Source organism: Lagenorhynchus albirostris, chromosome 7 (genome assembly GCF_949774975.1).
Source record: "Lagenorhynchus albirostris chromosome 7, mLagAlb1.1, whole genome shotgun sequence".
NCBI lineage: Eukaryota > Metazoa > Chordata > Mammalia > Artiodactyla > Delphinidae > Lagenorhynchus > Lagenorhynchus albirostris.
In genome coordinates, this window is record NC_083101.1 from 27,560,273 (window position 1) to 27,584,511 (window position 24,239).

At 35.4% G+C, this 24,239-nt stretch overlaps 1 protein-coding gene across 2 annotated transcripts in view; it reads right to left on the reverse strand.

Annotated features, from left to right (window-relative positions):
* Positions 1–918: 918 nt before the first annotated feature.
* Positions 919–24,239, reverse strand: part of FSD1L (fibronectin type III and SPRY domain containing 1 like) — a 70,285-nt gene continuing 46,964 nt past the window's right edge. The window contains exons 9-15 of one of the 2 annotated variants that reach the window (XM_060154703.1): positions 23,919–24,048; positions 22,987–23,019; positions 18,284–18,384; positions 17,578–17,829; positions 11,778–11,866; positions 6,934–7,052; positions 919–5,164 (exon numbers count right to left, since the gene is read on the reverse strand). In XM_060154703.1, coding sequence (XP_060010686.1) covers positions 5,110–5,164; positions 6,934–7,052; positions 11,778–11,866; positions 17,578–17,829; positions 18,284–18,384; positions 22,987–23,019; positions 23,919–24,048 — 779 coding nt within the window. In that variant the 3' untranslated portion in view covers positions 919–5,109. Of the gene's footprint in view, positions 7,053–11,777; positions 11,867–17,577; positions 17,830–18,283; positions 18,385–22,986; positions 23,020–23,918; positions 24,049–24,239 lie in introns of both variants that reach the window. The other variant, XM_060154704.1, reaches the window with a different exon arrangement.

The following is a 24,239-nucleotide window of genomic DNA, read 5'->3' on the forward strand; positions in this document are numbered from 1 at the left end:
TTGGGAGGGAGGCATGCAGAATGTATGTAGACAAGTATATAACAACTTGTGTAGCAACTTAGAAAAGGGGAGCCTTCAGAATCTTGGTAAGCCCATTGTTCAGTTAACAATTAGGTTGTTTGTATTTTGCTATCAAAATGCTGCAATGAGTACTTATTTGTGAGTATATATGTAAGAGAAATACCTAGAAATGGAATTAAACTTTTCAAAGGTATGTATATTTAATACCTTGATATTACTTAATTGTTCTCCAGAAATGTTGCACCCATTCACACACTCCATCTTCTATATGAGGGTACTGGCTTCTCAATATCTTTTGTCACATTCCTCTCCCTGTGACTCAAGACTATCCAGTATCTCTTCATTCTTCTCTTGGTGAAAATGATCTTAGTTGCAGGAGATCCAGCCTCATCTGGTCATAGATTGGTTTTCTTTTTTCTCCTAAACTGGTTTCAAGTTAGAATATAAATTTAAAAAAAATCTTAGGTTCTGGTTCTCTCCTAGCTACCATCTACCAAAATGTAATGCAAGATGTGACAAGCTCCAAAGACAGAAACTAAGTTCCTGGTTTATGTTATAGTTACTTATAGCATGTCTCATCTTCCATCTATAGCTGCACTGTACCAAACAGCAGCTATTAGCAAGATGTGGCTCTTTACATTTAAATTACAATAAAAATTTTAGTTCCTTAGCTGAACTAGCCACATACATGGAAAGTGCTCAACAGCTGCCTATGCCTAGTGGCTACTGTGTTGGACAGCCCAGATACAGAACCTTCCATCATTGCATACAATTGTGTTGAACAGCACTACTCTAAAATAAAAATCTTTGGGGTCAAAAGATTATCTTCTCATGCTCAACAGCACATTGTAGATATCTAATGAGAGTGGATAAAAATGCAAGCACTGAAGCAAAAGATAGCAGGAAAAAAAGTTTAATTTTTAGATGAGATATTCCAGGTGCTTTTTAAAGAACTTAACTTGGTCATTCTATACACAACATACAATCATTTCAACATACAAGTTACTCCACTTTGAATACTCTATTTTAAAGTTTAAAAAAACATTTTAAAAGCTTTGTCTTGTTTCCAAGGAAAATGAGGCAAAATGCTTATTATAAAACACTAGTTTGCAGCACTGCGTACTGCTTAATTATAAGTAGTCCATTAATGTTCGTCATCCTTAACTTAAAGGTTAAACCTGAGGAATTAGAATTTTTATTATCAGAACTGCATAGCAAAACCATGTCCAGATGATAGAAACACCAAACAATCTGTGGATCAAGACAACCTCTAAACCATTTAATCCAATTCAAAGCAAAACAAGTAGGTTAGGAGAGATACTAAATGATATCCAGTTTGACAGTTTTGAAATGCCTCATCATGTTTTAAAAAAATGACAATGCAACAAAAGTTGTCAAATGTTTTAAGTGGGCATATTCACCTTATATCATTTATCTGATGACAGCAAACTGCTGAACCATTCCAAAACTGTTGTTTTGGAAAGAATTATTTAGGCCAAATTCAGTCTTTGCATGTGGCACTGAGCAGTCATAAATTGAAAGTGCAAATGCCGGGATGGAAACATAGCTTAAATCATTTATTTATGCTACTATTCTACTCTGACACACTTTAATGCTGTGGGAACATTTTTACAGTTCTGTAAGTCTTAATAGAGTAACAGGCTTGATGAGAAAATACAAAAAGGCCACAAGTCATGCATAAACTAAAAATGCTAAAGGATATTTTAATTAGGCTTTCTTCTTTTTAAAAAAAATCATGTTTCATGTCCTGGTGATACCACTTTAAACACATGCTTTGTCAAAGTAAATGGCATCTAGAGGTATCCAAACACTTAAGTCCATTATTAACTGAAAGTAATACCTTACATTTACATAGCATTTTACTGTTGTTGAAGCAATTTCACACACTCCATTTCATTTTATTCCTCACAACAGCCCTGTGAGGTAGGCTGAACAAGTTACAATATTTTATGTAAGGCAATGGAAGCCCAAAGATGATAAATGATTTAGGTAGAGATAACAGATCTAGTATATGGTAGAGCTAAGGTGATTCATTTTAAATACTTTAAAAGAAATTAAGCCAAAATATTTTTTGTTACATCCAGAAAATTTAGACTAATGGTTTTTAATATAAATTACTCCAACTTTAGCTACTATTATCTTACAGTATGAATTAGTTATAAATTTGATTTTAAAGAGTCTTCCTTAAAAGGTAAATTAGACTCAATGCTTTGGTACCTTAGAGATACTGGAAATGTTTAAAAAAAAAAAGCATTTTCATAACCCTTAGACTCTCCAAAAAGTTCCAATACTAATAAAAATGCCTTTTACCAATCACTTACAATTTGACTTATTTTAAAACTGGCCCAAACTTAAGAAGCTCCAAGCCAAAGCAAACACATTCACCTACCTGCTGTCCTACATACTGTGAAATCCTCTATATGTCCCTTCCCAAGGACCAACTTACATTGAACGGGTAACATTAAGAAAATATATCAAAAAAAAAAAAAAAAAGAAAGAAAATATATCAATTTAACATAGCTCAAATGATTACAAATCAAAAGTCAGGACCTTATATTGACCCAGAACTAACAAATACTGTTTTAATTTAATAAGTGAGTAGTCTGGGGAAAAAAGTACTATGACAATCTCTGATATCTATTGAATATTTATAAGCCAATACTAACCTTTATATGGCATACCCAACAATATCTTTTCAACAAAAACATATACCAAATATAATCCACTTAACCTCCAAATTACTCAAAAAACGTAAAGTATTTACATTAATCAAATATTCCAGGTAACAAAGCTATCATATGTGACATATCAAGATCACAAATATTTGCATAATATGAATACTGTAAGATATGCACAAAACTAAAACTATGCTGAATATGAGATAATCTTTCTGCAATGATTAAGGAAACATTCATGATCTCTTATAAGTGCTCTAGTACTGGCATTATGAAATGTAAATTAAAAATAACAAATAACTTTATGGTTATTTGGATGTTGAGTAAATTTATGCTGACCATACACTTCCCTAAGAGAATATATCCGGTGTAAAAATAAAATCAAGGAAGAAAATTCTCCAGACACATTTTATGTGACTACATATAAGTGAACCATTTTATATGCAGTTAATAAGAATTTTTTTTACAAACTCTAACATTTACTTTTTAAAATTTCTGACTTATTAGCAAAAACATTGTTTTTAAGATGCAAACTATGTCTTACCACGCAAAAGCAGCAAAACTACTATACGCACAGAAAATCACACTTCACTAATTTGGGAAATCCAAATACAAAGTATGACTGTCATATCCCAGACACTTAAATATTTGTTGTATGAATTAGCCAATGAATGAACACTGACCTTACAAATATGGGGTTTTTTAAAAAGAATTATCATGATGATTTTTACATATAGTCTGTAGTTTATTTAGCCTAGATTCACATATTTTATAGAAGTCTACACTGTCTCTTTAAAATTAATACTCTGAAACAATCATTTTCCATAGATATCCTTTTCCAATTTTTTCCCATGTTTCCAAAAGACACTATCTAAGTAACTTAATAATTTTATGGGAAAAGTATATATAAAAAAACTAATCATTCTAGGTAAGTCATGGAATAGAGTATCTTAGCCTAATTAAAAGATTTCATTACAAATTATTTATTCTTTATACCACCAAGGATCAGTCTCAAAAATTTAAATTATACACGATACTGTACACACCTTAATTTCATAAATGAGCAAATAAAGCCAAGCCAGTATGTCTCTTTAGATGAAAACATGGGGAAAAAATGATTGCAGAACAAATTCGGTCAAGTCTAGCTGTACAGCAGCAGTTCATGGTTTGTCAAAATGGTACAGGTGCCATCAGTTAAAGCCATGTACAGACAGGCACGCCTTTAATACTTTCAATTTGTTTACCTACACCTGGAACATTCAAAGAATTACTGTATATTAAATGTGTATGTATATTCAGTTAGTAAATGCTTGGTATATACATATTTAAGAAAAGTTAAAGATGTATGTGACAGTCAGTCCGAAGAGTCAAAATGAATTGTAAAAGAATTCTTTTTCTAAAGTGCTTAAGGCAATTCCTTCATTTCTTCATCCAGTTTACTAAGACTGCTTTGGGATTCAACTGCTAAAAGAGAAAGGCAATACTAAATGTATGTTTTTTATAAAACAATTTTTTTTACACCTGTGATAACATACATTACCGTCAACCTCTCATGCATTCTTTTACAGAAATCAATCATGTTTGACCTGTCAAAACGAAGAGTAAAAAAAAAAAAAAAAAAAAGAATATTTGAAAAGCTATACCAACTTTCCATAATGTCTTCAATTGAGCGCAAAAAAATCTCAATATTTTTTAATTCAAATGTCAAAGAGAATGTTATATACTGTGTGTCAAGTTAATAGTTACCTTAATTTGAGACTATGTAAATAGGCACTACAGTTAGACTATTTTCTAGTTTGAAAATAAGGGTGGCAAACTTCCTCCAGTTTAACTTAACACAAATAAACGTAAATCAACTAAGCTAAAACCCCACACATTTTGTTCTTTTTTTTTAGAGACTTTTAAGAAGAAGCACAGTAAAAGGAAAACCTCAGATTCTTATTCTGAGGTATAACAGTATTACTTCAAATGAATTTTCCAAATGAATATTAGAAAACTTTATATGAAGGGTTTCAAATGATGACACATGCACAGGAAGAATAATATGCATTCCTCCAGGCCCCTGATTAATATTTCCTTTTCCTTATGCCCCTGCAGTAGAAGCCCCTTACCAGTATAACATAATGGTCTCTGGTTTAAATATCAGTTGACACTGCATGGGGAATGGAGCAAGAGCATGCTTAGAGGAAGAAGGCACTTAAAATTAAAGAGAGGATACAATTATATAGACGTAACAGTGAAAGTTTTTAATACAAGAACTTCTGGCTTTTTCTGTGTCATTTTGTTAAAATATACGTAACTGTTCACAGAAAGCAGTTCACATAAAGCTCCACCACTAACTTACTGTTTTCAGGTTTAACTCTACGAAAAAGAATTATAACTTCCTGTTTCCTTAGGTCCTAGAACGACCCTGCTGTAGGGACATCCAAAAATTTCTTTCAAAATCTCTAGGAGAAACAAAGACCAAAATTATATTTATTTGGAGAATCAAAAGGGTATCTACTGACAATGTCATTCTCTAAACTTCATTATAGTCTTTAAAATATGTCATGAGACAATGGTATAGATATGAATGTCCTCTGAAAAAATAATACCCAGTTCAAATGAAATTCCTTATTTAGATTTGTTTTACAATGAACAAAACACCCTATCAGTAAACTATGAGAGAGAATGAGCTGTTCCTATTCCACAGGGCTTTCTGTAGAAAGCAATTCAAATGTAATAAGCAGCAATGGTCACTTCTAGGGAGGTTGTCACAACACAATATACTTAAAATGTGAACGAAAGAAAGTCAACATGAGAAAGTAAAAGTTTCAAAAATTAAGGAATATACAAATCCAGACCTCTTTAAAATGCTCAATGGATTCTTAAATACTGTAATTACAACTTTCAGTTTGGCTCAAAGGACTTGTTACAAATTTTAATCAACTTTAAAAATATAAATACTCTTCTCAATAACCATGTTTAACACATTGTTTAACACATTTTTCCTAAGTTTGGTAAAGATTACTCTATGTTGATTTTTGGAAGAATTACAACCCTTTAGAAAGCAAATGCATGTAGCAAAAAGATTGAGAGAAAAACCACCTCTGAATAGTTATATCTGAAAAACTCATGTGCCAAATATGTCAGAGATTTGTAGTTTTTCAAAACAGTTGTTTAAACCATTCCATCCTATTAAAAAGCAGATTTAAATGACTTCAGTAAAGAATAGTTTTAGGCACCTCCCTTTATAACCTATTCCTCGTAGATAAAGCTTGAATAGGTAGCTTTCTCTACTTACTATACAGCTTTAATAAACTTTCATCTTCCTAGAAATGTTAAAAATCAGTTATTACCAAATTCAAGTGGGAATTTACCAAAGGTAACTACTGAAGGTAGTATTAAACTAGACAAAAAATCAGAAAATATAAAGCATTAAAAAATCTTACCCATCATCCAAAACGATGGAAAGAAAAGTCTGATTAAACAGGGTAACATATAAAGAATATCCCTTTGCAGCAGGTAAAAAACTGAAATTTGGGTGATTTTAAGCTATTTTGTCTAGAAACTTCCTATCCACTTTCTTTTTTGAGTTATAACCATAAGAGAAATATCACAATATTTGGAAAAGAGAAAATGATATTCAATCCAGTCAATAAACAAAAGAGGATAATTTAGCAAACCTCAGCTTGTTTATAAAAGGGGAAAAATAAACTATTGTAAGAAAACCTTTCTAGCACCCCCAATTATTTCCATTTTTAGAAAACCACAGAGGACTGTATAGTTTTCAAGCTTCAGTGTAAGAACTAAATAACAGGTAGTGATGACATTAAAAAAGAGACAGTACAGAGGAAAGAAGACAAGATTTAAATGCTTTTCCCTCAGGTCCTAGGGCTACCATATGTAACTAAACATATTAGAAGAACCAAAGTAATCCAAGAAACACAAAAATGAGTTTCTATGTAACTACTTAAACACTGCCTTTTTCTCCCATTTACTCTTCAAAACACCAGTTTCTTGCTCGATGTCTGCTTGCTTCTCTGATATTGCTCAGCAGGTTCCTGTGAATGCTTCGTACTAGATGCTTGATGCTAACAGATTCCACACCTTAAAGCAGAATGTAGCAAACCTGATTTCCACCACTCAAAAATTTCTGTGATTAGTAACTGCACAGAAAAGGCCACCCATTCAAGAAGGGGTGAGGGAAGGTAAACATATTCTGAATAGGCATTACTGAGTAATATTGTTTAGGCTGCTAGCCGAACCAGTCATTCCATTTTCACTTTTCTGAAGTGTTCTCACAGCACTTGGAACCTGCATCCCAGTATTCAAAGAAAGTCCACCGCACCAAACCTAAGAAAGGACAAAAACAAAGCTTCAGTCAGATTTCAAATCAAATGAAAACTTAAATGATCCTTATATTTCTATTTGAAAGGCAAAATGCCACATAAGTGAACATTATCAAATTCCAAACTGATAACCTTTGTATGTGAACTGAGGGGAAGTGGAAAGGCTAACTCAAGAGTCTTCTAGAACCAAAGAAGTCTTTTAGACTTTCCAAGAGACCAAAGGAAGTCTTTATGATAGCAGAACCCACTGGAGCTGCACACAAGAAAGGGAAGTAAGGGCTGTAGAAATTTAGAGACTAAATTGGATTAATCTAGGCAAAAGACATTATCATTATTGATGCTAATGTTCACAACCAAGAGAAGTGCACAAAGAGTCAACTTCTTTACCCCAATTACTGCTTTAGATTTTGATAACGAGGTGTGGCCTGACACTATAGGAATTTAACACCCCTCTGTTAACAGAGTAATTCCATGAGTTTCTTCCCTAGCTTGTTAACAATAAGAACTCTTTTATAATTCTTTAAGGTTGTCAGAGGAAAATGCAAATGACAATATCCAGATACACTTGCTATATTCTATTATAAATGTGAATGAGTTTATGAAACATAAAACTGCTTCACTTGTGAACAGAGCAGCTGTCATTCAGTAAACTATAACTTATTTGGAATACAGTCAAGAGAATTAAAATGTGAAAATATGAATCAGTTAAGCTATCATCAACTGCCATTTATGTAGCAGACATAAGCATAAATCGAGGGAGAGTCTAGAAATTTTTTAAGTATTCCCAACTTCAACTATATCCTAAAGTACTGAATATTTACTAAGTAACTACAGCATAGTTACAAAGAATTTCCTGACCTGTGAAATGTATAAGTATATAATTAACATTCTAAAATATTAATGACAGAAGGTAATGATAACTCTTAAAATACAAAAACAATACAAAAACATGGGACTTCCCTGGCGGTCCAGTGGTTAGGACTCTGTGCTTCCAATGCCGGGGGCACGGGTTCGATCCCTGGTTGGGGAACTAAGATCCCGCATGCCACGTGGCATAGCCAAAAAACAAAAAAAAATATGGCACAAATGAACCTATCTACGAAACAGGAACAGACTCACAGACATAAAGAACAGACTTGTGGTTGCTGTTCTTTATGTCTGAGGGATGGCGGGGTAGGGGAGGGATGGACTGGGAGTTTTGGGTTAGTAGATGCAAACTATTATGTATAGAATGGGTAAACAACAAGATCCTACTGTACAGCACAGGGAACTATATTCAGTATCCTGGGATAAGCCATAATGGAAAATAATATAAAAACGAATGTATAGGGGAGTTCCCTGACAGTCCAATGGTTAGGATTAGGCACTTTCACTGCCGAGGCCTGGGTTCAATCCCTGGTTGGTGAACTAAGATCCCGCAAGCTGTGTGGCCAAAACAAAAAGGAATGTATATATGTGTATACCTGACTCATTTTGCTGTACAGCAGAAATTAATACAACATTGTAAATCAACTATACTTCAATAAAAAATAAATTAAAAAATATAAAAGCAACTGATTATAAAACTACTATTTTATTGAAAATTATTTGATTTTAAAAAATATTTACTCAAAATATCTATCACAAAGGTGGAAGGGAAAATCAATGGAGAAAGCTTAGTCTTTTTCAGTAAGTGGCACTGGAACATGTGGACATTCATATGCAAAAAGGGATAGGGAGGGTGGGAGGGAGACACAAGAGGGAGGAGATATGGGGATATATGTATATGTATAGCTGATTCACTTTGTTATAAAGCAGAAACTAACACACCATCGTAAAGCAATTATACTCCAATAAAGATGTTAAAAAAAAATAGATCTCAAACCATGCTCTATACCATATATAAAAGTTAACTCAAAATGGATCCCAGACCTAAATGTAAAACCTAAAATTATAAAACTACAAGGAGAAAACAAAAGAAAATATCTTTGTGGCCTTGAGTTGGGCAAAGCATGAGCCATAAAAGAAAAAAAATCGATAAACTAGACTTAATCAAAATGAAAAACTTCTCTTTGAAATGTCAAGAAAATGGAAAAAAATCAGAGACTGGGAGAAAATATTTGCAAAACATTTATCTGATAAAGGATTTATCCAGAATATATAGATATCTTAAAACTCAATAATAAGAAAACAAGTAACCCAATTGTAAAAAATGAGCAAAATATTTTAAGATACTTCACCAAAGAAGTACATACAAATGGCAAATAAGCACATGAAAAAAGCATGACATTCACTAATGTAATTATAGTTTCATCATTTGGAATGAAAAAACAATGAATAAACTCACTACCTACTTTCCTGAGATAGACTCAAATTAAACATGAAATCTACCCTTTTAAAAAGCATATCTGAGGGCTTCCCTGGTGGCGCAGTGGTTGAGAGTCCGCCTGCCGATGCAGGGGACACGGGTTCGTGCCCCGGTCCGGGAAGATCCCACATGCCGCGGAGTGGCTGGGCCCGTGAGCCATGGCCGCTAAGCCTGCACATCCGGAACCTGTGCTCCGCAACGGGAGAGGCCACAACAGTGAGAGGCCCACATACCGCAAAAAAAAAAAAAAAAAAAAAAAAAAGCATATCTGAGACTTAGGGGAAAAATAACTTTGAATTCTACATGGTAAAAATACTGTCCTTGAGTGACCAATTTGGAAAAACAGCCAAAAACAAATCATATGCAGAGGTTAAAAAGAAAATAACCTTTCCAATATTCCTAAGTATGGTACTACAAACAATAACTTTATTCACTAATCATTTTTACTTTTTAAGGGAAATCTAGGAGTCTTCATTATTAGCATTCTTTTAAACTTATTTTATGACTTTATGGTATCTAGGGTAAATAATCATTATCAATTGTGAGATTTAAAAGTACTGTATTTTAAACCCACATATAACCTGAATACTTTTATCCTTACAGTTTAGGAGTTACAGTTGGGGGTGATTGTCGAAGAACACACATATAAACATTCCACCAAGTCTGCAATGGAAATACACCATCCTGATCTGTAGAAGCAGCCCCCAAATTAAGGAAAGTTCTAGCCAGAATAATGATGATCTTAACTGGATTGCAGAACTCCCCACAGTGGCCTAATCTTATAGGGAAATGCAACAGATAAAGGAATTAGGAGAAGCAGTAATATTTCCTTAATAAAAATATAAATTCAAAACCAAGTTTCATTTTGTGTGGAGAATCATGACTTTTTCTCAAATTGAGTAGTCCTGAAATTATACACGTGTATATAGACATACATATATTCAGTCTACCACACATAGATAGTCATCTAATATTTTACAAAGATTGTACTGCAGTGGAAAAAGGATGATCTCAGTAAATGGTCCTGGAATAAGCAGCTATCCATATGGAATTAAAGAACATATTTCAACCCTAACATCATACCAAACATATCATTTCTATATTGTACTTGTATTGTAAATGCAGTCTATGTCTAAATGTATAAGGAAAATTTTGCTTTTAGAAGAAAACACAGTATTTTCATGACGTTGGGAGTGAATAAAAATTTTTTAGACTGAACACAAAAAGTGCTAACCATAAATGAAAAAACTGATAAACTGAGCAACATTAAAATTAACAACTTTTGTTCACCAAAAGACACCAATAAGAGAGGGGAAAGGAAAGCCAGAGTGGAAAAGATAACTGCAATACATATATCCGGCAAAAGACCCAGACTATAGAAATAACTCCAAAACAATCAATAAGAAAGACGAAGAAAATCCAACAGAAATACAGGCAAAAGACTTGAGCAAGCATTTCACAAAAGAATATATCCAAACAGTCAATAAACATATTAAAAGGTGTTCAACAGCACTAATCACCAAGGAAATGCACATGAAAACCACAATGTAATATATCATACCCATTAGAAGGATAAAAATTTTTAAAAAAACAGTATCAAGTGTTGATAAAGATGTGGAGGAATTCAAACTCTCATATATTGCTGCTGGTAAATTAGTATAACCAACGTCTTTGGAAAACTCTACTACAGTTGGTTACACACATACCATATGATCTAGTAACCTCAATCCTAATTATATACCCATTGGAAATACATATACATATCTACCAAAAAACATTAACAAGAATATTTATAGAAGTTCTATTTGTAAATGTCTCCAATGGGAAACCACCCAAGTATCCAACTAAATTAGAATGGGTAAATAAATTATGATATAGTCATATAATGGAAAACTATACATATACATACAATAGAAAACTATGTGAACTACCACCACATAGAAAAACATGGATAAATCTCAGAAACATAATATTGAGCCAAAAAGATACTGTATGATTCCATTTATACAAAGTTGAAAAGAAGGCAAATGAATTTATGGTACTAAAACTCAAGACAGTAACCACTTTGGAGGAGGGCCATTAGGGGCTGGAAATGGGCACAATGCTGCATTTTTTGACCTAGATGCTGGTTACAAAAATGAGTGCGGTCCTATGAATATTGATCAAACTACACGCTTATGGTTTGCAGACTTTTGTGTCTTAACACTTATTTCAATAAAATATACCAAAAATATACAGACAAACACAGATTTGGGAGAGGTGGACTGGGGAAAGGGAGAGGAATATAAAGAAAAAATAAGGTATTGTGCTTCCCCAAATATACAGCATAGATTGTTCTCCTTAAAGTTGCCGAACCAAATAAAATATAAATTACGTACTAACCATGAAACCAGGTAGTACTGGCTGAGTAAATTTTGTCTTAAAGGAATACAACAACTGTTTTGAGTTTGCATCATAGAAAGAAAGTTGACCTAAAAGGAAGGAGAAAAAAAAGTCTGATTTATTATTGAAAAAAATAATAATATCTAATTAAGTCTAACATAAAATCATGCATAAAAAGTAATAACCAAATGCACATTTTGGCATTAATTTTTTTGTCACTATGAGGACTGGACTTAGTAATTCTCACTTGCAATCAGTAGTAAACATGCTTAAGAAAAAGCCCAAATCCAGTTTTCTTTCCCTGGTTTTCAAGATCTCCATAGTGCTTGCATAATCTGGCACTATTCTACTTACTCAACTATAGACTATTTATTTTATCATTATTTAACAAATGGCTTCCTTAGCCCAGTAAAAGCCATGGTTATTTCTTCTTCATTTTTATTATATAATCAGCCTTTCCACCCAAATCCTATCACCATTTAAGGTTTACTCTATGAAACTTTGTCTTCTAACTACTTGAAGCCATGCTTATACCTGAGTTTCTGAAATCATGGTATAGTTATCACCGCTTCAACTTTGTTAATTCTTAAAATCTCCTCACAGTCCATCTTTCAACAATGATCATGCAACTAAATCACTCTTTCTGACCACCTAACTGTCCAACCTGATGGCATCCTCACAACTGTTATCACTTCTTCAAACTCTTCTCTCATGACTATTCTCTTGGTTTGTTTCCTAATCCTGAGGATATCTTCTGTCTCTTTTTCTCCTATTCTAAATGTAGATGCTTAAAGCCAGAAACAGGGGTATCAACAGTGGTTAGACTCCCAGGGAGGAAACAGATCACCTCATTGCTCTTTCAAACCCATCTTTCTAGATGCTTCTCACTTAACCTCTCTGAGCCTCAGTTTCCTCATCTGTTACATGAGATTAATAATTCTAACCTTTTAGGATAGTTGTAAGGATTAAGTGAGAACAATATGCAAAAGGGGCTTAAATCCATACCCAACATGTAATATGGACAACTATTTCTATTAGTGGGAACTCTTAGTGATGCTATCAAAATAGTCATATGTTAATTAAAAAAAAATAAGTGTAGATGCTTGTCCAGGCTCTTTCTCTCTACAATGCTCCCACTGCTGCCATTAAACAGAGAAGAAGAGAAAAGAAACTAACATTTATGCCTACTATTAAAGAACTGGGTGATTTATACACATTACCTCAAAATATCAAGCAACCTATATATGGTCACAAAGTTAGTACACAGCAGAGCAATAATGCTTAATTGTTCTGTGCAATATTCACTGGCCATTCGTGATGCCATTTCTAATATTTAGCTTCAGCTAAATAATGCCACATGGCTGTCCTGCTGGCATCTCATCTTTCCCCAGGACTCTATGCTCCCTATCCTGTTGATGATACCATCACCCTGTTGATCACACTGGACGGAACCTCAGTCATCTTCAGTTCTTCTTTGTCTCTCCCTCCAATCCATATTTAGTTATCAAGTCCTATGAATTCTACTTTCACACCATCAAATTCATTCTTCTTGATTCCTCACTGCTCAGATCCCTCTTACCACTGATCACTCAACAAATACTTATTAAGGGCTCACTATGTGAAGCACTTGCCAGGCAATAAGAACATAATACTTAACAAAACAGACATGGTCCTGTCTATATAAAGACCACCTCCTTGAAAAGTCTTCCCCTATCAATGTTTGCAGTCTCTTCTACATTCAACCATTTACTCTCTAATATTTCTAAAACTATATTACAATCATATGACTACAGTTTTCTAAAATGAACAGAAGCCCCCCCACCAACTACTAAAAAAAAGACTAGCCTATTATTATTTTTCAAGGCCCTCAGAATCTGATCCCATCCTACATTACAATTTCTTCCTATACCCTATGCTCTAGGTTAACAATTATACTTCTTACTACTATCTTTAAGGAACCACCAAGTATGGGAAAAGAGAAGATAAGCAAATGCTATCTTGGTAGCTGAAAAAGAAAAAAAAAATGTACGCCAATAAATTTACTAGTTATCCTGAGGAAAATATTTATCTGATTCAAAAGGACTAAATAAAAAAGATGCAGCAAAACTGACATGTCACCACTATCACTAAAAATAAACCAAAATCAATTTGTTTACTTTTTTGTTTGAGTAACCAGGTTGATGCCTCATGGAATCATCTGGACACAATGTTAACTAAAATGGTAAAATTTGGTTTTATTAGCTCTAAGTGTCAACTTGGAGAGAAGCATTTAGGGAATTACTTTTGTTCCCTAGTTCAACAGTACCTCATCTTCAAAAGTTTTATAAATATTTAGATGACAGTAGAGAAGATACTTATCAAATACCTAACTCAAAAAGCTTAAAGAAATTTTGCAAAAAATAACCCCACCAAGTTAATTTTTAGATGATCTTAACAGGAGGGAAAGATTGGCCAAATCTATTAAGATGAAACTTAAGGACAAATATAATATTCTTCATTTGAGTTATAAACAACAAAAAAACACCCCAACACTGACAATATCAGAGAAAAAAAGATAATCTGACAGAACTGCATGGAAAAAGATCTAGTGGATTAGCTGGCTACAAGCTCAATATTGATCTACAGTGCTGGTAAGTCATATTACTAGAAATTATGCGGCCAAATCACTAACCTATTAAGGTCAGAAGTTGTGTGTTCTACTTTGAGAACCAATCTTTAAAATATATAGACATAGCATACAACCACAGGAGATAATAAGGGTTTGGAAAAATTAAATTATAAAAGGAACAGTTAATGGTATAGGGAATGTACAGTCTGGAAAAAGAGGGCAAGAGAAGCAATGTTAGTAGTTTTTAAACAAATAAGGATTATACAGTAAGTCCCTTACATATGAATGAGTTCCATCCTGTGAGCGTGTCCGTAAGTCCAATTTGTTCCTAAGTCCAACAAAATTAGCCTAGGTACCAAACTAACACAATTGGCTATATAATACTGTACTGTAACAGGTTTATAATACTTTTCACACAAATAATACATAAAAAACAAACACAAAAGAAAACATTTAAAATCTTACAGTACAGTACCTTGAAACGTACAGTTGTACAATACAACAGCTGGCATACAGGGGCTGGCATCAAGTGAACAGGCAAGAAGTGTTACTGACTGGAAGAGGGAGAGGAGGTGGGAGATGACAGAGCTGAAGGATCGTCAGCAACAGGAGACGGAGGGCAAGCCGCAATTCCACTCAGGCCTGATGTTGATGGCAGAGGTTCTGGTTCCTTGCTTGATTTAATTCTATCTACCCTCGTGAAAAAACGATCCAGTGATGTCTGGGTAGTAACTCTTTTTTTCTCATTATAGATGACACGGTAGCACTGGACTGCATTCTGAATTCTGCTGCAACCTTTGTATACCGTTCTACGTTCCGGTCCTGTGCCTCCAAAACTAACAGTGCCTCCTCAAATAAAGAAAATCCCCTTGCCATTTCCTGCGTCATGAATCTCTTCAGTTTTTCGGTTACTTCTTCCTCCTCTTTTCTCGTTGTCCTTTCTCTGGGCCTCCAGTTCAATCAAGTCTTCATTAGTAAGCTTCTTGTGTTGCACAGCAAGGAATTCATTGAAGTCGTCCTCTTGCAGATCTAGCGCCAGCTACTCGCTGAGGGTCACTAAGTTGCTGAAGACCTCTTTGGACTCCTCATCCACCTTCTCAAATCCACGAAAATCATGAACAAACCGTGGGCAAAGGTTCTTCCAAACCTCATTCATGGCGACGGCCATAACCTCACGCCAAGCAAAGTCCGTATTTTTTATGACCTTGTAGATGTTACAGTCCTTCCAAAATTGCTGCAAGGTTGTTCCTGATCCGTCACTTAACTTTACTGCCTGATGGAAAGTGTGATGTAAATAATATTTCTTAAAAGTTGGTATAACTCCCTGGTCCATAGGTTGGATGAGCAACATAGTATTTGGTGGCAGATGCACTACTTTGAGGTTGGGATGAAAGTTGTCCATGAATAGGGAGCGGCCCAGAGCACCCTCAAGCAGCAAAAGAATGTTGAATGGGATGTCCTTTGCCAAGCAATATTTCTCTACCTCCGGGATAAAGTGGTGGGAAAACCAGTCCTGGAAAATGGTCTGTGTAACTCAGGCTTGGGGTTATTACTCTTCCACAAAACAGGAAGAGAGAGCCCTTGGCTGTGTGTTTAAGCGTTCTTGGGTTCTCTCAGTGATTAAACTAAGAGAGGCTTCAGCTGCATATCGCCGGAAGCACTGCCACCAAACAACAGAGTTAGCCTATTCTTTGCTGCTTTATAGCCTGACATCAGCTTTTCCTCCTTACTGATGTAACTTCAGTCTGGCATCCTCTTCCAGTACAGTTCTGTCTCATCCACATTAAAAACCTGCTTGGGTAAATATGTGCTTTCATCAATAATTTCTCGAAGCGTTTCAGGAAATTCCCAAGCAGCTATCATATCTGCACTTGCTGCCTCGCCACTTTCTTCTACGTTTTGAAGGTTGGCTCTAGCCTTGAACCGATGAAACCAGCCATGGCTGGCATTAAAAGGTGTGCCCTCTGATTCTTCGCCACGTTTCTTCTTCAAGTCTTCATAAAGGCTTTTAGCTTTCTCTTGAATCAGCATTAAGCTGAGCAGGACTCAGCGCTGATGTTGATCCTGCAACCGCACACTGAGAAGTTTCTCCATCTCCTCCATCACTTTTCCATTCTTTTTCAATATTATTGTTGACATCTTCAGCACAGCAGACTTCATATGTCCGATCTTGTCCTTGTTCTTTAGAATTGTGCTGATGGTTGAACGATTCGTGTTATAAGAATGAGCGATGTCTACCATCTTTTCACCTTGCTCCACTCTCTCAATTATTTTCACTTTTGTTTCCATCCTTATCGCTTGGCTCTTCTTAGTAGTACCAGCTACATCACCGCTGCTTTTAGGCTTGCTTCCTGACATTCTGGGCTTGAAATAAAGATACCGTACTACTGTACCCTATATAGTACTGTACAGTAGAGTACACAAAAGCACAACCACTTGTAGAGGACGTATACACGTGACAATGTACACTAGACACTTGAACTAACTTACATGATTGGACATGCGAACGCACATTCACATCTTTGAGAGTTCACAACTTGAAGATTCATATGTAGGGGACTTACTGCAAGGTAAGTATGAATTAGGGAACATAATTCTGTATTTCTTCAGATGTCAAAATTTAAGAGCAACAGTCTCAGAAGTTACTGAGAAGACAAAGTGAGTTGATTTAAGAAAAACCTTCTAACCAAGTGTTATCGTACAGCGAAACAGGCTGCCTTCTAAGACAATTAGCTTCACACAGAAAAGTTCCAGCATAGGAGTTGGCAACTACTTGCAGATATAATGTAATAAGGATTTTATACTATGTGGCAAATGGATTGGGTAATTTCTAAGGTCTATTCCAACTCAAAAAATCTGACTCTACCACTCTTAACAAGTAATAAAACAAGGTAAAGGAGAAATTAAAACGGGCATGAGAAATTTTAAGGCTCAAGACTAAAATTAGCAACATCTCTTTTTCAAACTTACTTAGTATATTATAGATGAGTGCTTTTGCAGGCCTGCAAGCAGACATCGTGTGCCCTTTCAGTCAATTACAGAGCTGAAATTATGTTTGTGATCAAATCCCAGAAGGTCAAAATACCCTTACCACAATACTAATGGAAATTCTGTAGAGATGATTACTAATGAAAAGTACCGAAACACAAGCAACGATGACGAAACAACTTAGGAGAAAATCAGTAAACTTACCCCCATCAAAATCACAAAATACACCTATTCTTTCAGGAACTGTAACATCCAAGGCTTTGACTTTATTATTATGCTTTGCTGCAAATGTGTTTTGTAGCCAGTTGTTGACATGGATACACCAACTAGTGTTTGTCTTTCCTAATTGGTCAAATTTCCCCAAAGTCTTGTATGCTACTCCCACGCTGTAGGATTTACAATCCTTCTGGGCCTTGACCTCCCAGTAATGTTGTCCACTTTCAATAGCAGTGTCTCCTACGAAAGATCAGAAGGTAAATTTGACTCTTACCTCTTCCTTATGAGTCACAGAGTTTTACCTATATCTAGTCCCACAAAATGGCACAAAAAATCTGATTCAGGAGAAAAATCATGCTAACACACAGACACTAAATGCAGAGTATCTGCTATAATGACTTGTACATTTACTGCTAACTTTTCTGAATATAAAAGGCTTCAGAACTTTTCTTCCTTACTATCCCCTCAAGAGTTATAAATGTGGAGCACTATGTAAACTGAAGCAGAATTTAAAATATATCAATAAAAAGACAATTTGAAAACCCACCAAAGTAATTAAGCTTCAAGAGGGAGAAACTTTGGCAACAATTCATTCAATACACAGGCAGCCACTCCGCCACTGAGTGTAAAGTCCACCAATGTGACTATGATGCCTTTAATCTGAGATAACGAAGAACTATTATGTTTATCCTACCCAGCACTGTATATGATTCCCCAGTAAAACGATCTCTGCTGCCTCTTACTGCTGGTGGCCTGGAGCCTATGGATGTCCGTTTAGGGGATGGTGTACCACTTCTAGATAAACAGGAACAAAAAGAAAAACAAATATTCTATGTTGCACATGTTTCACAAACTAAAATTACAAATCAAGAAATGAATCTTTCTAAAGATTTCTAATCACGCTCCACAAATAGCAACATTTAATTTTATTTGAATTATTTATTATTAAACAGATTTGTCAATTATAACACTTAAATGTAAGAAGTCATCAACATAAAGCATGCTAAAAACACTAATACCATGCAGACTGAGCAAGGCTTGTACAAAGAACATACAGTTGAAATATGAGACAATACAAAAAGGGAAAAAAAGAACTCAAGGGAAAAAAAAAGAACTCAAGAAAGATAATGGATTATAGCTTACATTTCTTGCAGTTAAATTTAGATGAAAAGCAAGACTTATTTTGGTAGGAGAAATGCTTTATAATACTTGTTATTATCCTGTGCATGGATTTGGGTAATTGCTATTTTTCTTTTTAAGACTTATGAGAATCAAAACTAAATAACCTTTTTTATAAGCAGTAGGTATTGGGGTGGCCAAAAGGTTCGAGCAGCTTTTTTCCGTAAGATGGCTCTACTAGCGCTTAGTTGTCTTTAACTTCATTCGAAACAGTTTTGTTAGACTATATTGTGACAGCTATCATATCAGTGTGCATTTAAAAAAAAAAATCAAAACCGGTGAATTTTTGTGTAGTCATTTTAATACTGAAGATGGAAGAAAAAGAGCAACATTTTCAGCATATTATGCCTTATTATTTCAAGAAAGATAAAAACGCAACTGAGCAAAAAAAGATTTGTGCAGTGTATGGAGAAGGTGCTGTGACTGATCAAACGTGTCAAAAGTCGTTTGCAAAGTTTCGTGCTAGAGATTTCTCACTGGATAACATGCCACGGTTGGGTAGGCCAGTTGAAGTTGATAGCAATCAAATCGAGACATTAATTGAGAACAATCAACGACATGGGAGATAGCCGACCTACTCAAAATATCCAAATCAAGCACTGAAAATCATTTGCATGAGCTCAGTTACGTTAATCGCTTTGATGTTTGGGTTCCACATAAGTTAAGTGAAAAAAACCTTCTTGACCATATTTCTGCGTGCGATTATCTACTGAAACATAATGATAATGCTTCGTTTTTAAAAGAAATTGTGACAGGCAATTAAAAGTGGATACTGTTCAATAATGTGGAAGGGAAGAGATCATGGGGCAAGTGAAATGAACCACCACCAACCACACCACAGGCCAGTCTTCATCCAAAGAGGGTGATGTTGTGTATATGGTGGGATTGGAAGGGAGTTCTCTATGATGAGCTCCTTCCAGAAAACCAAACAATTAATTCCAACAAGTACTGCTCCCAGTTAGACCAACTGAAAGCGGCACTCGATGAAAAGCGTCCAGAATTAGTCAACAGAAAATGCATAATCTTCCATAAGTGTAACGCAAGACTACATGTTTCTTTGATGACCAGGCAAAAACTGCTACAGCTTGGCTGGGAAGTTCTGATTCATCCACCGTATTCACCAGACACTGAACCTTTGGATTTCCATTTATTTCGGTCTTTACAAAATTCTCTTAATGGAAAAAATGTCAATTCCTTGGAAGACTGTAAAAGGCACCTGGAACAGTTCTTTGCTCAAAAAGATAAAAAGTTTTGGGAAGATAGAATTATGACATTGCCTGAAAGATGGCAGAAGGTAGTGGAACAAAATGGTGAATACATTGTTCAATAAAGTTCTGGGCGAAAATGAAAAATAGGTATTTTATTTTTACTTAAATACTGAAAGAAATTTTTGGCCGACCCAGTGTTTTTGTTCTGTATCTTTTCTTCTTAAAAAGAAAAACAGCAATTACCCAAATCCAGGCACAGGATAATATCAAGTATTATAAAGCACTTCTTCTACTAAAATGGACAAGATGCAACCTGACCTCCCTTTATCAAATTATATGATACGGTAAACTGGACAGTATTAAGGCCTCTCTCTAACTCCCCAAAACTCAAAATAGATCAAATCCCGAAGATGTTTAAAAAAATAAGATTTCAATTATATCAAATCACTGCATTCATAAAACAAAAAAAATTTATAACTTACCAGTAGTAAAGAAATAAAGGGAAAGCATGGCAAAAAGAAAAACAGATGTAACTACTAAGAATGGCAGCTTAAATTTAAGAGAAAAATTAAATAAGGAGATGTCTTCCTTTGCAGCATTCTAGACTTCCAACCCTAAGTACATTTTTGCAAGAAGTGCAACAGCTGTTATTGTTTTAAAGCAGCGGTCCCCAACCTTTCTGGCATCAGGGACCGGTTTCGTGGAAGACAATTTTTCCATGGACCGGGGGAGGGATGGTTCAGGTGGTAAGGCGAGAGCGATGGGGAGCGATGGGGAGCGGCAGATGAAGCTTCGCTTGTTCACCTGCCGCTTACCTCCTGCTGTGCGCCCTCCCTCCCAAGACGACGGTTATCGGTCACGGCCAGGACCGGGGCTTGGGGACCCCCTGTCTTAAAGCAAACATGATCCCATCCTTTAAAGACACCTCAGTCACTCAACTATCTGAATTAAGCCTCTTTGTTACCTCTACTCTGGATTGTTTTACCAGCTTCCCAGATGATCTCTCTGCTACCCAATTTATTTGTTCACTGTTACGAGATAAACCTAACTGATTCTCCTACTTTAAAATCTTCGAGCACTTTCTTACTGTCTACAAATGACTTAGCTTGGCTTTTCAGGTTCTTCTTGATTTGGGCCCACTCTGCTTTTCCAGCCTTCTCACCTCTGGAGAGCACTATCCAGCTAAATATAGTCACTCAAGTGTCCCTTAAACTCAGGCAATCTGCTTCAGTGCCTTTTCCTTTCCTTGCTCCTTCTCTCACTGCAAGTCCAAACGCTACACATTCTTCCACTTATTTGAGAACCAACCTAAATACCATTTCACTAATGAAGGTTTCCCAGATCCTACCAGGCTAAATAACTTTTCTGAAGAGTCCAGCTCCAGGCCAAAATCCTATGTATGATCTTTCAGGCCCAACAAGAAGCGATTATAAATGCTTGCCTTCTCTACCCCAGACTTGGTACAGAGCTAGTTCACTGCAGTTTCTAGAAGCAGTTGCAATACCCCCTGCAACCCCAAGCTCATATGAATGTCTGCATTCCTAGATTGGGCGCCTGTATTCAGAGGCCCCCTTACAGCAGGGGGCCCCCGGCTGAGACCCTTTCCAGCTGCCTCTTCAGAGACCTCCTTAAAGAGGGCAGGGGTCAGGAAGCAGTCTGAAGACACTTTTCTCCACTCTGTCTCAATACTTTTCTACTCCTAACCGTTCCCCCTCTCTCATTTCCTTGGCCTCAGGTCCATAAAACAATAGGAGAAGCCTTTTGTTTGGGCCTTCCTGGGCAGTGAGATGACCCTCAGATATTCACCATCTGCCATCTGCTCTCACTTACCTAACCCTCACCCTGAGCCATTCTGTTGTGAAAAGTGGAACCCTGGGGGGAGCTAACACCCTTTCCTTTGTGGCCTCTAGCTTATACTATCACAGCAAGTACATGAAGTCTTGATTGTTACTTTCAGTTTGGCTTATTGTCCTAACTGACCACTTCAACATGCGGCAGCTCAGGAAATCTTTCTTCCTCTAAACTCCCTGATTCACACATACTATTACACATAATCTCTATCTTGTATTATTTTTATTTATATAGAGAGATATATCTCATCTACATAAGTCAGGGCAAATTCCTTGAAGGCAGGGACAGTGTTTATCCCTATAAACTCCAAAATATCCAGCTGACATCCTGCAGTGAACAAATATTTATGGAAAGAATAAATGTATGTAACATTCCAGAAGTAGCCTACATAATAAAATACTCTTAAAAGGAGGGAAGAGAGAAAGAGAAATAATATGATGAAATTCTACATATAAGTATCCTAAAAATCTCCAAATGACCAAATGCAACTTCACTGATTCTATTAAATCCAGCAGCACTTTACAATTTATAATACACTAACTATGAAATCACTTTCACCAATAATAAGCAAATAAACTAGAAAAAAGAAAAGATAATTTTGAAAAGAGAACACATTCTGGTTTCTGGGAAAGATACGCAGTATCTTCAAATTAGCACATTATTACTTGTGCAATTTGAAGTGATTCATCTTTCTGGCACTGTCCTAATAACTTCAGTAATGACCTTTATTTTTTATCCTTGATGCTTCTGAAACTGCATGATTATTATAAAACATAGGACACTTCACACCTGCCTCATGTCAAATATATATAAATGCAAAGCTGTAATGTTAGATATATTGAATACAGCACAACAAGAAAGGTGCCAAGTATAAGTAAATGCAGAAGAAAATCAGATAAAGGAAAATAATTCAAGAAAGACTTTAAAGCAGAGCTTATTGTTTTGTTATCGTATACAACATAATCCAAATAATATACAGCACATTATAATGCCGTAAATTCAAAACATAAGCCACCAATACAGACAGTCTACACAGACCAATATTTTAGCTTATGAAGGCTGCTGCAATGGCTTCTGCTTATTGGTTAAAGAAAAATAAAAGTTATTCAGCCAAGCTAGATATACTAAGTCCTAGAACTATACAGACATAGATCATCACCTTGTATGTTTCTTCAGTGAAGTAACATGGGCACTGTCAGATAAAAATAGGCAACTGTTAAGAGACTGCTTTACAACTTAAATTTAACAGTTTATAGTAAAATTAGATCAAAAGCCTGCTAAGGAATTTCTTTTGATTCACTGTTTAACTCACAGTGATTACCTTATTTTAGTTTGAGCAAAATTTATCTCTGTTTAAAGAGGCCCCCATACTTTGAGACTACCTAAATACGTCCTACAATAATAAAAGGTCCCAAGCCTGCCTCTTTGTTCATAAGGCTGCTGATCAGGGGCCAGACACTGGGACTGTACATGGTAATAGCTGTCATTCGCTGCAGATCTTCGGGTAAGACAGGTGATCTATAAGTCTAAAATTCAGGAACTATTGCTAGGAATTTCTCTCTAAGCAGTTCAAAGTGCTGTAGATATAACGTTAAAGTAATGGAATACTGAAATAAAAGGTGTAAGAAGAGGATTAGGAAAGAAACAAAAAAAAGTAATGAAAAATGTTAATGACAAATTCAAGTACTGATAATATTATATTCTTCACTTTGGTGTTACTAATAAGAATTTTTTTAACATCTTTATTGGAGTATAATTGCTTTACAATGGTGTGTTAGTTTCTGCTTTATAACAAAGTGAATCAGCTATACATATACATATATCCCCATATCTCCTCCCTCTTGCGTCTCCCTCCCACCCTCCCTATCCCACCCCTCTAGGTGGTCATAAAGCACTGAGCTGATCTCCCTGTGCTATGCGGCTGCTTCCCACTAGCTATCTATTTTACATTTGGTAGTGTATATATGTCCATGCCACTCTCTCACTTCGTCCCAGCTTACCCTTCCCAAGAATTTCATTTTAAGTTATTGTCAAGTAACAATCAATGTACAAGCATTTTATTCAGATAACAGATTTAATAAACTAGCTTACCTGCCCTTGTTCTCTTTTCCTTTAATTTTGCTTTCTTGACCTTTTCCTCCAGTAGGATCCCACTCTACACAGGTATCTTCAACTCTCAGGTTTAAATGGGAGGATGAGTTATCCAAACTGAAGTTAAGTGCTAACCAAAACAATATTTCAATTTTTTTTAATGTAGCATATCTCTAGTTTCTGAAGCACAACCGTCACCACATTGTTTTCCTACTCAATGGATTTAACACTGTATATAGAGAATAAAGTTCCAATTCCTAATCCTAAAATTTAAAGTCTACAACGATAAAGCCGTAATCTACAAATTCCTACTCTATTTCC